The sequence below is a fragment of the Microtus ochrogaster genome, chromosome 4, assembly GCF_000317375.1.
Source record: "Microtus ochrogaster isolate Prairie Vole_2 chromosome 4, MicOch1.0, whole genome shotgun sequence".
Lineage (NCBI taxonomy): Eukaryota > Metazoa > Chordata > Mammalia > Rodentia > Cricetidae > Microtus > Microtus ochrogaster.
Window position 1 is genome coordinate 76,281,333 of NC_022011.1, and position 17,854 is coordinate 76,299,186.

The window sequence follows — 17,854 nt, forward strand, 5'->3', positions numbered from 1 at the left end:
TAAAACAAGCTAAAAACTCTTTAGCTAAATGGTTCTCCATATCTCTTTCTACAAAAAATCAAAACGAATCCTTTCGTGTCTGCTGAGATGACTAGCTTCCTGCAGCTGGCAAATGGATATCCCAAAGTCAGACGTTCACCCAAAATGCAATACCACGATGAAAATTCTCCTTAAGGATATTTGAATGTGCATTTTCATTTCAAAATTACAGGCATCTCCCCTTCAGTTTTTCCAGTTGGGGTCCCCAAAGCACTGCTAATGCTGTTGTATTTTTCTGTGGTTTTAGTCAGGTAAGTTGGCAAGGAAGAGATTCTCTAACATAATACAATGTGTGCATAGACTCTCTCTCTGGTTTCTAGGATCCCTATACTAGCTTAAAATGGCTGGGAGAAAAAAGAAAACTGCCTCCTGTGAAAATATGGAGTACCAGAGAGAAACCTGACAGAGGTTTGTAGGTCTCCAGATACTCAAATTGAATCAACCCAATCAACAGGGAAGTGATGTAAGGTTTACGTACTTTGGAAACAGACTGCAAAAAAGGTGGACTCCTTGAACAAAGTTAAAACAGAAGGTCCCATAACCCTTTGCTGTTCTTTTGTTTTTAATTTGTCCTACACTTTTATGGTTTCATATATAAGTCACTGCATAATTATTTAAGCAACAATAGACTAGTATATTGAAATCATCATTTAGATAAATGAGTGAATTTTAATGAACTCCCAACAAAATATAACCATCTATCACCTATAATGTATAATTTAGAGCTAATGAACTCTTGTGTTGAGACTCAGATTTGAAGCCATCAGCATGTGCTTTGCTGCCTGATTATCCTGCTTCCCAAACTCTGTCATTCTGCGCTTTCATGTACAACAGAGTCAACACTGGAAGGCCATCGAACATCAATTTCCATCTACATTCTGGAAAGACCCCAAATGGTCCACACTTGTTCAATTTCCCCTACTTCCCAGTATCCTGGGGAAAACGTAAGGGCTGGGAGCAGAAATATTTTCCGTCAAGACTTCAATGAAAAGTTCAAGAGGTTAATGACATACATGTGGGAGGAAGGAAGCTGTTCAGCGAGTCCATGCTAGATGCTAGGTACAATGCTAGACTCTCCCACATTACCTCATTTGACCTACACAGCAACCTCACGCATGGGTACCATTACGCCCATTTCAATAATAAAAAACAAGGCTCGGAGCACTGTACTTTTCCAGAGATTATACTGTTCATCTCCACTGACAGTTATAGTCAGGTCATGCTGTCTGTTGACTCGAAAGTGTGTGTGATTCTTACCAAAGCCTGATGCCTGAAGCAGCCTCTCTGGGAGTAGGAACAACCAGCCATTTGTTTATTGAGCAACTCCAATATAGACGCAGTGGGAGACACAAAACAAAATGCAATCCAGGGTCTGCCACTGAGAAACTCACAACAGATGGTAAAACCACAGCTTAGAGTATAAGAAAGTACTTACTGCGGGCTCAATGCCATGTTAGAAGACAGAGAGGAGGCAGGGGAACTGGGAAGAATATTAACTGAGAAGTGAGAAGCCTCTAGATGCGGATGCAGAAAACAGTGAACGGAGAAATATTGAAATAGATAAGCCATTGTGTGACGTGTGTGGGTCTGTGTCGAGGCTTTTCTGATGGGACTGAGGATGACTGACTATACAGGAAATAACAGGCATTAGTACTAGAAATATTTTAAAGGTTTTTAAGGGTAAAAGATAAATAGCCTGAGAGAAGAAATAATGGATTGTCATATCAAGTAGATATGGGAAATAAAGGAAAAGTTATGTCCCTGTGGCTCTGTCTCTGGGACTGTTAAAGGTATCACAAAATTGAAGTGTGGCTGGCAGCCCTTTGGATAAACTGTGGGAAAGGTGGCCATTCAGCCGTGACCACACAGTGCTTACAGCAATTCTCGATCAATGGCCTATGACAGCTAGGCACACAGAATGGAATAAAGCTCATGCTGCAGAATGTATCATCCCTAAACTTGCTGGGATGTAAAAATATTGAGTGAAAAAAATCATAAATAATATAAGGAGTTCAATAACCAGTAATAGAGGTCCTAGAAAGTGTCAGGGATGGAGTGATTGGTATTATCAAGGAAATCGTCAGAAAGAAAACAGCATCATAGCATTGTAGTTGTCAAAGCTGAAGGAAAAGGTGGACGTTCTCCTGAGTCAGACAGCACAGAGAGGATGAGGTGACTTAAAGGCATATTTATGCCATTGTCTTCCCAGCATTTTCCCCCTCTTTGTGGTGGGATCAATTTCTCCACCTGTGTGACGACCCAGGACTGCCATGTTTCCAAATGGCCACACCTATTCCTTCCCAGGCTGGTTAAATCAGAAGTGACTGTTTCAGAAACATGCCCAACATGAAATCTTTGGACTGAAACTCAAAATCAAATATATCCTTTTCTCAATTAAACCTGTGAGCTACTCTAGAACTGAGAGATGCAGAACATGTGTGAACCTACTTGCAAGACCAGCTCCTTCATCCTTAGCTGCACCCTCACCCTACACAAGGTCTGGTCCTTCACCTTTCCCATTCAATGAAGCAACTCCCTCCCCATCACCAAGCGTGCTGGAGACGGTAAAAGAAAGGTGTTGATGAATGCCCTATGTAAACTCAACTATCAAACAGAAACTCCAGGGAAGAGAGGGTGGGGATGATGTAGAACCAGAAGGAAGGGAGAATGAGCATAACATTTTTGTGGATTAAGTATTTCACTTACAGTAAGTTAGCCTTTTCACTGATGAGACTCACGTGGTTCAAGGCTTCACTTCTAAAGTACTTCTTAATTAACAAGAACCTTGGGACATCCCCTTTCATGTCTCTCCCTCTCTCCTTCTCTCCATCTCTCTCTTTTCTTTTGAGCCAGGATCTTATGTCGACCATGCTGACCTAGGATTTTCAATGTATGCTACCTTGTCTACTTCTATTATCCTATTTTGAAGGTGTAATACTAATTAGGGACTTTCTATCCCTAAGGATTTGGGAATTCTAATGCAAAACTGATGAGAATAATATCCTGTCTGCCTTAAAGCAAGAAAGATTGATTCATAGAGTATACTCAATAGTCACAATTGGAGAGCCCTTCCATTTAAAGCCCTGATTGTAGCACCCTTTGATCAGAAAGAATCATGTAATCAGCGTCAGGCCTTCTCAAGTCAAGCACATCCACATCCGTTTATGAGTCCTTGGAAGACATCTATGTGCTCTGATTACAAAGTATGTATATCCCAGAAGCTACAGTAAGAAATCACAGCATTTGGGAAGCATTTCTGGATATTAGGTATTGAGGGTTCATTGGAAGAAAAAGAAGATACTAGCATTCTCTTACTGTCTTTTATATAGCACAGTTATTAGTGAGTATGAAATTTGATGCGTTCAAATGTGAGAGCAAACTTATGTCTCAATGCAAATGGTTAAATAAAAAACTTATGTAGCACAGAGGTTACAGATGGTATAATTATCATTCATGTCTGTGTTTTATGGTTTGAGGGGGAAATGTACACCTGTATACAGAAACAAAGGCAGGTTCAGCCCAACTGAATGAAAAGGATGGCTAAAACACAAGTGCATTTTTGCTCAATTCTGCGTTAGAATAGAAGCTTAGTTGTGATGGTGCACAACGCACTCCAGGTGTGTCATGAGGCTTGATTGCTAGGACAAGGGTAGAGTCGTCAGTTACCCAGAAGGAAGCAAAACACGTGAGCTCAGGTACTCTGGGGGAATGTAGAACTGGTACTTAGAGTTTTTATTCCTGAAATGGGCTTGGGGCTTCTCAAGCTGCACAGGGTTTGCTATCCTATGTGCTTTGATGCTCAGAATGTGTCTAAGCTGTGTCCAAGATCATGTGGGTCCTCTGACAGGCACTGATAGCACCATGATAATAGTACTAAATAATTTCATACATAGGCCAAGTTCAGGATCTTAATGAACCAGATCTCAAACCATGTTCCTGAAGATGGATGCAAAAATGTCCATTGAAAATGAGCATCTTTAAATAACCCAAATCTCCTTCCGTGCAGCTTTCCAAAATTTGACCAGTATTGAATGTTCCAAAGAGGAAGTAAACTAAAATCAAATAGATAAAAATATTTTTAAGTCTTTGGGTGGTTTTGGTTCAAGGACATCTGTGGAAAGCAAAGGAAGCCTAAGTGTATGAGGTCCTGAGTGAATGTGGGTTGTTGACATGAGTCACCCTGAGCACAGACCCATGGGAAAAAATGGCAAAGCCTTCTTCCTGGCTGTGAGGCTCAAAAGAATGGCAGCCCTTCCTCTGGTCCATGTATGGACATCGATAGTGGATGCAGAGAACTGCATACACACAGAAACCTGCCTCCTTGATTCAGCTGTCCATAATAACCCAGCCTCCATGTTTATCTGTATGTAATAACCCTGCTTCCTTGTTGAGCAATATGCAATTACCCCACCTCTCTGCCCAACTCTATATAATAAACACAAAGAGTTTCCAGGGACTGAAGTTTCTCTAGCAGGGAGCCCACCCTACCCAACCCCAGCTAATCTGTGTCTGTTGTATCTATTTGTCTTTTCTTTAGTTCCTCACTGTCCCAGTCAGGCCCATCTAGGGAGCCTTGCAAGGCTGCAGCAGCCTTCACAGGAACACAAGGTGACCAGGGATTTGCCTACTGATGATTAAATATCAGAATATTTATTCATACTTTATAATTGGCAATGAGCTCTCTACTGAGTTACTCATGGGTCAAAGGCTTAAGGCTGATGCTTAAGATACGTTACAGGCTGCCAAAATGCTTTTGAGTGCTATGAGTCATCCCGAAATAGATGAGTCAATGTTGTCACCACCAAATTCTAGGAAGAACGGGTTAAGTTGTGCTAGTTTTAAAGTCTTAAGAAGCAGGGAAAATACCCCTAAGTGCAATCTTCCCTAGGCTTAGCTACCTTCATGTACTGAAAACCCTACAAATTCATTTTACCCACTCGTTTTTCTATTGGCTGATTACTACGGAAGCTATTTATCATGAACTGATTCACTTCTAAACAGCTGTGCCCTTTAAAAATAGAAATCAACTCTTTGGCCATTCTTCCAATGCACATGGTATAGCCCTTCTGTAAAGCCCTTGTCCATGCAAACCTTGCGAGTTTCCCTATACGTGATCCTCTAAAGTGTGAGGACTTTGCAACTCTAGGACACCATGGCTGTTGCCCTACATAGTCAGCCCCAACACAAGTTGCAGTTCAGATCCTATCTGAATATTATGCATAATATTCCTTTAGATGTCTCTTCTTGTGAAGAAGGAAAATACCATTTTCAATTTGGAACAGCAGAGGGTGTGTGTGTGTGGGGGGGTATTTTTCCATGTTCCATTGCTCCCTCCCCTACAGGACTTACCAGGTTTCCCACAGTCAACACACTGCTGAACTGGTCAGTCATGGGATAGTGCTCCATGGCCATAAACAGGGTATTTAATACAATGCAAATTGTTATGGCGAGATCAACAAATGGATCCATCACAATTAAATTCACAAGATGCTTCACTTTTAGCCATGCACTGCAGCAGTCCCAGATCAAAAACACATTGGCAAATCTATACCAGCATGGCGGACACTTCTGTCTAGATTCTTCAAGTTCTGGTGGGTGATAAAGGAGAAAAGTAGTAAACAGCAGTAAAAATTAATTGTAATGAATAGTAAATGACATGATAAAACTTATGCTTATTTTTGGACATACAAGTTCATGTTACTAGGATTAATAGACTGTATAGAAAACAATCTTATTTATTACTTATTTCCATAAAATGCACATTAAATAGCATACTGGTATTGACCTTCTTTCTCCTTTTAAATACAAAAAGTACTTTAAATTTAATATTCTACATCAAAATAACTAATAATTGAATAAAAAGTACAAAAATATCACTATCAATTTGGACTTTTAAAAGTAATTTTGTGAGCCGGGCGGTGGTGGCACACACCTTTAATCCCAGCACTCGGGAGGCAGAGACAGGCGGATCTCTGAGAGTTCAAGGCCAGCCTGGTCTACAAGAGCTAGTTCCGGGACAGGCACCAAAGCTACAGAGAAACCCTGTCTCAAAAAAAAAAAAAGTAATTTTGTGGGGATGTTAAACAGTGGTGTAGGGTGTACTTTAGAGTAACCTTATATTTGTGAATATGGATGGTGGAGGAAGCACTTTTTAGGGACCTCGTTTGAATGGAAAACAGGCTTGGCTTTGCCAAACTCATTGCTGTCACTCTCTTACCCTAACATCATTGACACGTACAAGCTGAAGGAGAAAGGGTTTACTCTGTTACCTAATGTAACATTAGAGCAAGACCTCAATGACATGGTAACAAGTTTGGGAATGCCACTCTGCAGGGAAGGTAAGGATCCAAGTGAAAGAGAAATAAGTCAATATTCATTTTTATAACCGATATAAAAGATGTTTTCTTTCACATAAGTATATCTGTAGCTCAATTCTAGGTGTGGGAAGCCCTTAAGGGGTCTGCAAAAAGAAGAGGTGTTCAGAGCAGTCACTGTGCCTCTCACCCTCCATGGTGTTGGTCAGGATGCTGGCTATGCTCATGGCTCTCTGTCTTCCAGAGGAGTCTTCCAGCATTTCCATTGAAATCTGGTAAGAACTGAGCCTTCTCTTTCTGACTTCCGTTTCAGTGGTGGTGCCCTGCAAACCAAATACTGATGGCTCAAACCACCCTTCTCCAAGGATACCATAAGAATGTATAGCATCTCTCTGGAAAGTCATGCTTCATGCAAGCTTTTTAAGGCAGCAATCTCAAGTAATAATATGACATTGAGTAGATTATTATATTCTATAAGCACATTATTTGAAAAGACCACAGGTCCTTTGACAAGAGTTCACTGGCTGGATGCAATTGTATAAAGCAATTTGTTCCACACAAGCATTTGAACATGACAAAGTTCGGGGCAGAAACTTTTTTATAAGCATGCTGTAATTAGTTTTCATTCAAATACAAATTATTTTTCAACATATAGCAGCAAGGAATAGGTCACTCTTTCCACAAAGCTAAATATTATTATATAGTCTCAAGGCTGGATTATTTTCTTTGAGACTATATCGACAAACTGACAAATATGGGCCTTTTTTTTCATGCACAAACACAGATGTACAATGAAATGTGTGTGCTTTCCTGAGATTTCTTTTTGGCCATTTGCCTTTCTATAATCACCACTTTTATTTTGGAATAATTTTTCAGATAGAACTATAATATTGACAGTTGTCCAAAACTGTCCATTGTCAGTACATCAACCATTACAATATTTAATTTTGAGAATACAAACATTTCAGGATATGAGGTGAGGTATGATCACATAATTTAAGAGAAAAGTTAATAATGAAGATCTGATTATGAAAGTGCTAATTATTTTGTATTTGCGCTAAATCTACTGTAGTTGCAGATTGGTGTTTTGTTTCAGACTCTACATTTTGAGTACTGTTAACCTAAAAAAAACTAATAGCTCCACACAAGTCAAATGTTTTTCTTATTTTGTTTTGTTTTGGGTTTTTTTATTCACTTAATCACGTGATATTTTTAAGCACTTTCATTTGGAGGAAGTAGGATCCCAGAACAGGATCAACTGCCTGGGCCTGGATTTTTTTTTTTTTTCAAATTGAAGTAAAGAGTCAGTAGTAGCTGGTTTATGTATTATCACCTCTGGCAGAAGTTGTCCAGTAGGTGACGTAAGAGCTGATGGTCCACCCACCAAGGAAACCACACCATTGCAATCCACAGTGCTGTGCATCTTCCCATTTGCTGGAAGCCCTGGCACCATCCTGGATGACATACTGGCCTGACTAACGTTACTGTTGCGTCGCTCTCCAGGTCTGTGCGGCACAAACAGTGAGTCTCTCCTGCTCTCACTATCTTCAAAGGTGCTGTGCTCGTCATCGGCAAAGTCATTCTCAGACCCCACGTCCTTCGCCCGACCTCTGAAGCTGAAAATGCTCGTTTTGCTATTGCGTCTTGGGGAAAACAGGGAGCCACGGATGCTCAAGAGAGACTGAGGAGAAAGGAAGGAAGGAAGAGATCGGGGACAGGGACGGGGTGGGACATAATTGTTTAATAAAATATCTTAAGATTGCAGAAACCGCTTGCTTTTAGGTTGGTGTCAGCTTGTTCTTAAGTACAGGTAATGGAATTCACTCATGGCTGTCCTTTTTGTTTGGAAGACCATAGTGAACAGTCAGTGCACACTTAATTATAAAGCACACCACTCCAAGAGTCCTGACTCATGATTGCCTAAATGCATGCGTGTTTTCCTCCATGCTTCATTCTCGCGCTGTGAGAGGGAGTGCGCTCTCAATACAGTGGGCGAAGTGGGGAGATGTAACCAGCAGGCAGCTGCCCCTTCTCAGTGCTGTGATAGGAAGGGCCTGCAACTTGGAAGGGGAAAAAAGGCTCAAGTGAGAGTGTTAGTTCAGATTCTAAATACTTATAGCAAATTCTAAAAGTACTTATATGAAATCACCTGGATAACTACAGTATTAGCAAAGGTATCATTGTGTCTTTATTCTCTTCTGGCTTCTACCAGGAAGGTCTCAGGGCATATCTCTATCTGATGGTGAGAGGCAGGTCACAGAACTTGCCGTCCACATTTTTTTAACATTTTCCACTTGATCTGAGGGCCCGTGTGTCACAGCAAATGTAAGAGGATTTTAATGCTCTCTGTGGTAGCCTTCCTACTAAAAATTTAACACTGGCTTAAAGAACTAAGGTATATAATATGACTGGATCAAAGAAGGTGGTTCTTGTGACATCATGTTACTTACAGTAAAGAGAGCTAGGGAAATGAAAATGAAGATGCCATGGCTTTCTTGATTTTTTTTTTCTTACTTGTTGTGCTGGGCAATGCACCCTCTGCCTCGCTCACTATTGGCTAGACAAGCATACACTGCTGGGCTATGTGCCCAGGCCACAATGACATTTATCATATGCTATCATATATATTTACAAATAAACTGGTAAGTTGCTCTCTAAATTGCAGAAAATGGGATATAACTTGGTTCCTTCTTTGACTCTCTGAATGAACTTTTAAACTGCATTGATAGCTCAGGAAGGACCTTAGTGTGGTGATTGTTTTTTTTTTTTTTTTTTTTTTTTAAAAAAAAATACCCCTGGGCAGGCAATGGAATATTGCTTGCTCTCCTGACCTTTAATAATGCTATTTCTTTTTGCGTCCTTTCTTGCTCGTATTCCCTGCCCCACCTTTCTTTATAACCACTGTAATAACACACACACACACACACACACACACACACACACACACACACTTCCTGCACATGCGCACACATGTAGCCAGGTGTGGAGCATAGAAGTTCACACTTATTGTACTAGCACTGAAGCTGAGGCTGGAGGATGGACAATTTTAGGTTAGTCTGTGTTACATAGCAAGATTCTGTCTAGAAAACAAATCAAATCAAAACAGAAGAAACTAATATACGCATATGTTAATATGCTAAACACACACTGGCAGCAACTAGCTTGCCCTCCTCTTTTCCTCTCCAGCATAAAAAACAAATATAATCTTAGAGGAGAAAACACAAGAAAATCAGATTCAGAATTTTTAAAATATTTCTTTGCCTAATTAGCCAAGACTGACTCTTGTGTCCCATTTTTAGCTTTATTTTTATAAATTTTCCCAGATGACTGACTTTGTCCTTTGGAATTCTGGAAAGGTACTTTTCCTTCTGACGTGTGTCTTTTTTCGGGTAGGTTCTCTATAGGACATAGCAGATGTGGGGTGTGTGTAAACTGTGTTGTGTCTCAGCAGCATGCCGTTCCAATGAGAGTGTGCCTCCAGTGCTGCTAGGCAGGGGTTAGACTGACTCCTTTTCCAAGCACTCAAACGCTGTGTCTTCCCTTTTAATAAAGAATGCTGGCAAGCATAATCTCGCATCCAACTTACATAATAAATATTGGCTATAAGAGAATGAGTATTTTGAAACTTCACACACGCATCACTTTGTATTTTGAAAATGTGCCTTTTCAGGAAATTAAATTTGGAATTCTGACTCAGTACATTTAAACATATGTACCAAGCATTCATTTGCAGGAAACACAATTATTCCATAATGGGGCAGTGTTCAGAGATGGAGCCCTTGTGAATGAATTACTGTTTTTTCTGAGTTACCTATCACAGGGTTTGGTCCCCTCTTATCTCTTCTGTATGAGGCCCTTGGTGCTTTCACCCACAAGGCTCTCTCGGAAACCACGATGAACTCAATGCCATACTCCAGTCTCCAGATAATACACCAACATACAAACTACACTCAGTCTCTGGTGTTTGCTACACACACAAACACACACACACACACACACACAAAGAGAGAGAGAGAGAGAGAGAGAGAGAGAGAGAGAGAGAGAGAGAGACAGACAGACAGACAGACAGACCAGAGACAGAGACAGAGAAAAGACACGGCAGGTGTGAGTCTAATAACTTGGATTTTTAACCCACATTCCATCTGATGCCAAACCCAGGTGGATCTCTATACTCAGAGAAGCATAAACTTCCATTTTACTCTAGTACATCTTACATTAATTTCTAGGATGGTAAGGTGTAATCATCTTACTCTACCTGTGTTCTAAAACTATCTCTGGAAAGTGAAAATCTGCTTATGTTACACGGCTTGGGCGTATGTGGCATGTTTCTACCACGATAACATATCTGAGCATGCTGTTAATTGGCGTGCTTTTCTGTCAGGGTGTTTTCCAGAGGCGTTCCAGATCTTTGAGTTTGTGTGAAACTTCTTTTCACTCTTTGGAAAGTATAATAATGGGTGTGGGCACAGCTTTCAAGACAACAGAGCCCAAAAAAAGGAGATTACAAAAATAGTATTCAGAGAAAATAAACCAAAAATAACACCCCTGAAGATGTGGCAGAGTTAAGGGAATACCCGCAGCTGTGGCAAACTCTACTCGGGAGAAAGAGCTTCTCTGCTGAGCTCAAGGGCCATTCTATGCCTCGTGCCCATCAGAAAAAAAAAAAAAAATTACGGGTGTTGGCTTTATTTTATTTCCCTCTGTTCTAAGAAGAAATGTGTGGATATTTTCTTAATTTCAATAATAAAGAGAAAGTGTAAGTATTGAATCAACCCTGCAGATAGGATCTAAACCCAATGTGGGCTGAGAACAATGATGAAGACCCAGGAAATTAACAGGTGTTTGAGTAGACTATGTTGAAAGACTATTGATTGAAAATCTCATCTGAGCCACAGCACAACTTAAATATATCTGCAACTATATTTGGTTATAGCCATAAGCCTCTGGTTTAAAAATAAACGGTCCCAGTGTGACCAAACACCATAGCCAAAATCCTGAGAGACAGGAGTTTCCATTATATACTTTGAACGAACTTTTAATGTTGCACAATGACTACGTATTATGTTTATAAAAGTAAATAATGCAATAAATGTAAAATACCATTTCAATTCACCCCAGTAGAGAAGGACAGGGTGCCCATAATTTATGCTCCCTCTGCTTTGACCTTTTCAGGAGCAATATTGTTTTGAAGAGTATGCCCAGTCCACTTATGCTTGCTGCCCCTGCTGCCTTTATTCTCATTTCTATAAGACAAAACCTTTTGATGCCTACAAAGCTATCACCGCAAAGAGTTTCCAGCTAGTTCTGCTTGAGCCTTGTATGGATGCCTTCTTTTTGAGTTGGGCTTGTAAATTCAATGCTCATCAGTCCAGCTGTCTACCCACCTATTCCGTCAAAATCTGTCATCTTTACCCATCTATCTACAAACACAAAACGAATTGTTCAAATGTGCGTGCTGCTTTTGCTTTTAGTGCTAACAGATCAACTACCAGCTACCTCCCCTCTGCCACTGCCTTTCTGGGGTTCCCTCGGCAACAGTCACCCAAGCTTCGTTGCTCTATGAGAGTTGTGGACATATCGTCACATAAAGATTTTTGAAGCTTCCCTTCCATTGGACCTGGAAGGAAGCATCATTGTGTAGTTCCTTCCCATGACCCCTCCAAACCTGAGAATGTCACCTTCAAACCATCTGATTTAAATTTTTATTTCCAATCATGTGGCTCTTGCTCCCACACCAAATACTATGACCTGTCTGATATGACCACTGACTCAACCTTTAGGATAAAGCTCCATTATATCAGTGAATGGGATCTAATCTTTCATTAAGGCATTTTCAACATCTAGAGCTCTTTCTGTTACATCAATGATAATTGTGATGATTAATGCTACTTCTCAAATTAATAGACTCTCGATCACCTCAGGGAATGGGCCTCTGTATTGAGAGTAGAGGATTATCTTAATTGGGTTAACTGAGGTGAGAATACCAATAGAAAGCATGAGAGCCACCATTCATGGGCTGGATTTTAGACTGAAGGAAAAAAGAGTGGGTGACAAGCAGATGAATCATGGCTCTCTTTCCTGACTCTGCAGCCAGGGACTACCTCTCTCGAGCTCCTGATCGTTTAACTTCCTTGCAAGGATGGACCATACATAACCTGGAACCATAAGCCAGAATAAACCCATTCTCACTTACATTACTTTTGTTAGAGTATTTTACCACAGCTACTGGCTACTGGAAAAGAAGCCAAAAACAGTGCTTAATAAATACTTACTGCTTGAAGGACCTAATATAGAAAGTTTTAGACAAGAAGGGAAATCCCGTTTTCAAAAGACATACAATTGTCATGCAAATGTCAATAATATGCATGTGCTTTCATAAATAATTGAAACTATTCAGCATTTTTTAGTTTCTTTCATTAGAAGTTATCAATTTTTACTTTTTCTTAATTACATGAGATTCTTATATAATGCTGGCATAGCTCTTTAAGACAGTGAATCCAAGGCTAAAGTTGTGAGTTCAAGGAGAGACCTGGCAATATCGTGAAATTCTGCCTAAAAGAAATATTGAAGCAAAATTTGTGGTTGCCACTCTTTTTGTAAAATTTTATGATTGTCACATTTAATTTCATTAAAGTATCGTTCCTTAATTTAAGGGATGTAGTACTCTTTGGCTGAGTTACAGATTTTGTTTGTTTTTGCTTTAAATGGATTGTTTAGCATTGACGTTAGGGTACAATTTTTGAGCAAAATTAATATAATTGGGAACCTTTGTAATTTATAGGACACAATGTTCAATCAGATAAAATAAGCCTGAAACCAGAATGGTACTTATTGCAGTTTCCAGTAGTGTTTGCTGTTTGTATTAAACAGACCTTGTTTAAGTTTAAAAAAAAAAAAGTAGAAACTATTTTATTGTCTTTGGCATAAAAAAAAGCAATGATACTAACACTGGCACTGTGAATTGGATAGCTGGCCTTAATTCACATCCCTAATTAACTGACTTTGGTGTCCCTCTTCAAGAGAGGTTACATTGTAATTCTTCCCTTGTATGTACCATACCATGGTAATGGAGACGTCTAAGTAGAGTTTTCACACTAAAGAAAACAGGCAAATCAGGAGGCATTCCTTCCCAGAATTCATATATACGTTATAATATAACCTCCTATAATCAAAGCAGTAGCTTCATAAAAAAGCCAGGTTTATCCATTCTTAAAATGGGAAAACTGAACAGAAGCTTCCAGTACAATCCCAATGAAATGGATAAGAGACAGGCTGTGCCAAATAAATAAATAAATAAATAAATAAATAAATAAATAAATAAATAAATAAATAAATAAAAAGTTATCAAAATTGTGAAATGTTCAAAGACAATTATCTTAAAGTATTGCCTAACCTAATTTTTAAAATACCCTCTCTAAGACAACCGATGATATAAATTTACATAACTGGATGATGCCCAGCACCCTGTCACTCAAAGGAAACACCAAAAAGATCTACCAAAAAAACCATACACTGGTTTGAGACTGCTTCTCAGACCTCGGTACCTGGTGGGGGGAGCACAGCTTCTTCTCTCCCGTCAGCCGATTCCCATCCAGGGAGAACAGGAAGCTCCTTCGCTTGACGCTGTCTTCGGATTCCGACTTGGGAAACCTGTCCCCCTCGGTTCTGTGGTTCCCCTCCATGTGCTCCCTCTGTCTCCTTTTTTTCCTCCGGTTCCTCCATTCCTTGGCACTCTTGGAGCTTAACTTGGAAGCTTCCGAAGAACTCTCCAGAAGTTCTCCTAACCCTCCTATCCCACTGAAGTCTCTGGATGCCGCCGAGGCTGCAGCCACCGCCTGTTGAGAATCGAGGCCAAGAGATGTTTGCAGAAAAGGGCTGGAAGCAGAAGCGAAGGCAGGCATGCTGCCTGATGATCATCAACCGGGAGGGCGAATTCTGCACTTCGGTTTACTTAGCAACAGGATTTACCTTTTAAATGGCATAGTACAAAGTGCATTGAACCCAGAACGGCACGGTGTAGCATACGGTCTGCACTGGCTTTTAATACGAAACTCTCGAGGTTAGCTTCAGTTCAGGAGACTTGCTGACCTGAAAGAACTCTGTCTACCTTAAGGACACCCCTTTCCTTGGAGCTAGATCCTCTCTGATCACTGTCCCATTTCCCCCGGGAGATCGTTTTTCTTCCGTGTGGTTGTGAATAAGCATGTGGTCCTGCTGCCTTTGTTTGCTTTGCTTTTAATTTTGTGACATGTAAAGCTCAGGATGTGGTGGTGTACATTTGTAACCCTGGCACTTGGGAGGCAGAGGCAGGAGGACTGGGAATGTGAAGCCATCCTGGGAAATCCAAGGTAAACTTTCAATGTGTGACTATTGTACCTTAGATGAACGAGCTGGAAGTGGACCAATCAGTCCCTTCTCACCTTTGGCTTGGATGACACCTAATCCTAGGGTCCACACCTCTGCGGTGTTTTCGTGCCAGACAGTGTTGCACAGCACTTCCAGCTGTGAAATTTTAAATGTTGACAAATTTCGTACTATTGTTATAAACGATAAGCCTATCAATCAATAAATTACTGATTTGTTCTTAAGATTATGAGAACGTCTCATATATTCTCTTTGTGGATCTCAGCATCATGCAGTATTAAAGATTTTGAGTTTCTCGTTTCATCAATGAAACGAACACAGCTCTGTGGTACAAACGTAGTGAGCGTTTTGCACTCTCATCATAGTTTTAGGCTCGAAATGATTTAACCACGACTTAGTGAGGCTATGGAACAACATAGCATGTCTCGAGCCAAGAGCTCATTAAATATGTTCCTGTTTTTTTAAACCCAAGCTCAGGGTAGAAAGGAGGGGAATTATGAAAACGCTGGTCACTTTTTTACATATGTCATTATTAGATGTAAATAACTCTAATGTATCTGCTATTTTGTCTATCTTCCTCTTGGAATGTAAGTCACATAGGCATGGGTTTTTTTTTCTTTCCAGTGTCTGGCATTCCCTCTGACTCAGAAAGCCCTCAGGAAGCACTTGATGAGCAAAGCCTCAGAAGGCATCTTACTGTCAATCACCTGACACTAGTGGAGGGTGGGGGCCAGCTTAGCTTTGATTTTCCAGATCCCACAGAAGGCTGTGTGGAAACAGTGTGCGTAAGGGCAGTGAGCATTCGGAGGAGAGTAAGGAAAACCCCATTTAATAATTTTGTCAGCCCTATGTGCTGTTTTTCTTTTTCCTGAGAAGAGGCAGGCCCTCTTCAGTCATTTTGTTTTTCAATCTTATGTTAAGTAAAATAAAAAAAAAAGCCTTAAAGTGAAACACACTATCTTGAGACATTTCTTGGGTCAGCGGGATCTCAGTGAGCAGTTGGACACTGAGTAGAGTCTTACAATTGCGTGTTGGAGTCAGCAATACAGGACATATAACATGGATGTATGTGGATATTATTGAGCGCTGGGCCTGTGCTCATTTAAGCATTGCTATGAGACAATGCTCATATGTAAATGAAACGGTAACTCAGTATGTAGCTGTTCATAAAACTGTGTAAGATCATCAACTTTTCATTTTTGATATCCGTCATTTCCTAAGTCATCCATAATGACAATGAATAGCGAAGATGCTGCGTAATATAAATATGTATGTTCACCAAAGGAGATAAACAAAGCACCTGTTGAAAGCAGATTAAATACTATCCATCCTACATTATGCAGAAGAAGCACATGATATATATTGCTGAATATATGAACACATATGTATCTTTGTTCTGTCCAAACAACGTTTTCCTTTTCTCTCTGTACAGACACAAGCACAGGATGCCAGTGCTGATCATTTATAGCCTTGTTTGTCCCTGGAAACATAGGAAGTCGTCGTGGGACTCTCTGGCCACAGTCCTGAAGCTGTCATTCAATGGCAATCACTTCTGGAGTTTGTTTTGCGTAGGACAAGAGTTCCCTGCCTATTCTGAGTAATGGTTCAAACAATTCAAAACCAAAACAGATTCCTTTTTTACGGCAACAAAAACGGCCTCCGACACAACACATTTTCCGTGTCACTCGTCAGCTCAAAGTGGCCACTTGTTCCCCTGACTCCTCAGAGGCAGATGTTTCCTGCCGTGGCTCATGTCCACGCACCTGTTTGTGCCCAGCTCTGCGATGCTGCCAACGTCCTGCTAGCTCAGACTCATAGCCAATCACTCACAACTAACATCCTGCATTCTTCTCATAACAAATAGTCAGTTAGTGCTTAATGTTTATGTAGGTTACCTTTTCTTAGGACATCTCTCTATGATGCAAAATAAATGCTGTAATGTATACTGTATCTACAAGTCCTTGAAAATACAACCCCATGACTAATTTTTCATTTTAAAAGTTGGATAGAGTTGAAACCCTGATCAAAGATATAAGGCACTAACTATATAATTATTCAATTTATATTTCATATCTTAAATGTCATAATTTCAAATTGTATCCTATAGCTTACTCTAATATTTTGCCAGTAGGCCTATACAGCTTGAGGTAGGCTAAACTGGATAATATTGAAATTTAAAGGTCACAAATTAAATATCAAGTACAATTTCAGTGATTGAGGACAGAAAATTTTTTGACGAATGTTAGCTTTCCCATTTTCAAAACTTGCCTTTGATTTGGTGAGCCCGCTGTGTTGCGTGCATTTCCCATCTACAGAAATGATTATACCTAGAGGAACTTTGACAAACATTGAGTAAGAAATGAAAGCCATGCTGTGTTTCATGAGGACATTGGCTAGATGGCAAACTCTAAAAGGGACCGAGGCTGTCAACAAGACCTGGGCCTCATTTCGGCACACAAGCTTCACGGTATACCGAGCCTTCCTTCCCTTTTTCCACCCACCGTTCACTAGCCATATTAACCATGCCATCAGTAAAAATGGACTTGGTACTCTGACTTCCTCCCAAAATAACCCTTTCTCCGAACTATGTTTCAGATGATAAATGTGAATGCAATATTGAATCATGGTGATTTGGCCACTACAATCCAATAATGGGCTACTGAGTGGAGAGCAACACACTTTAGCAGATTTAACCATGAAGTAGACAACCAGCCCCTTTAATCTCTTGTTAGACATACTCCAAACCTAACGTAGAATTTCATTTCTGAAGTTTGAAAGACTAAAGTCTTTTAACTTGTCTATTTTGCCCTAAAGTGACTGCATTTCAGGAGAAACTTATTCTTATATATGTTATCTATGTAGCATCTGCAAATAACTCAGAATAGTTGAAAAATAAAATGTTGATTCTATAAATTCCAATTATGCATTGTAATTCAAATAATAATTCAGTGATCTATATCTATTCATCTGAAAAAAACTAAACTCAAAAAAAAAATGCTGTTAGGTAAAGCACTTTGGTTGGACCTCTACATCTGGTGCAGCAGTTCTAGTGGGAGCCAGATGAGCTCTCTCCTGAAACAATCAGAGTAATAGAAAAATATATAAAAGGACGGTTCTGGAGATGCTGACTTCTAGTC

The 17,854-nt window shown here is 40.0% G+C and overlaps 1 protein-coding gene across 11 annotated transcripts in view; it reads right to left on the reverse strand.

Moving 5' to 3' along the window:
• Scn3a (sodium voltage-gated channel alpha subunit 3) overlaps positions 1-17,854 on the reverse strand; it is a 106,267-nt gene that overhangs the window by 40,876 nt on the left and 47,537 nt on the right. For 5 of the 11 annotated variants that reach the window (XM_026778807.1, XM_026778809.1, XM_013345917.2 and 2 more), the window contains 4 exons: positions 13,898-14,188; positions 7,687-8,034; positions 6,544-6,676; positions 5,389-5,627 (listed from right to left, as the gene is read on the reverse strand). In XM_026778807.1, coding sequence (XP_026634608.1) covers positions 5,389-5,627; positions 6,544-6,676; positions 7,687-8,034; positions 13,898-14,188 — 1,011 coding nt within the window. Of the gene's footprint in view, positions 1-5,388; positions 5,628-6,543; positions 6,677-7,686; positions 8,035-13,897; positions 14,189-17,854 lie in introns of those variants that run through there. The other 6 variants (XM_026778813.1, XM_026778814.1, XM_026778811.1 and 3 more) reach the window with 4 other exon arrangements.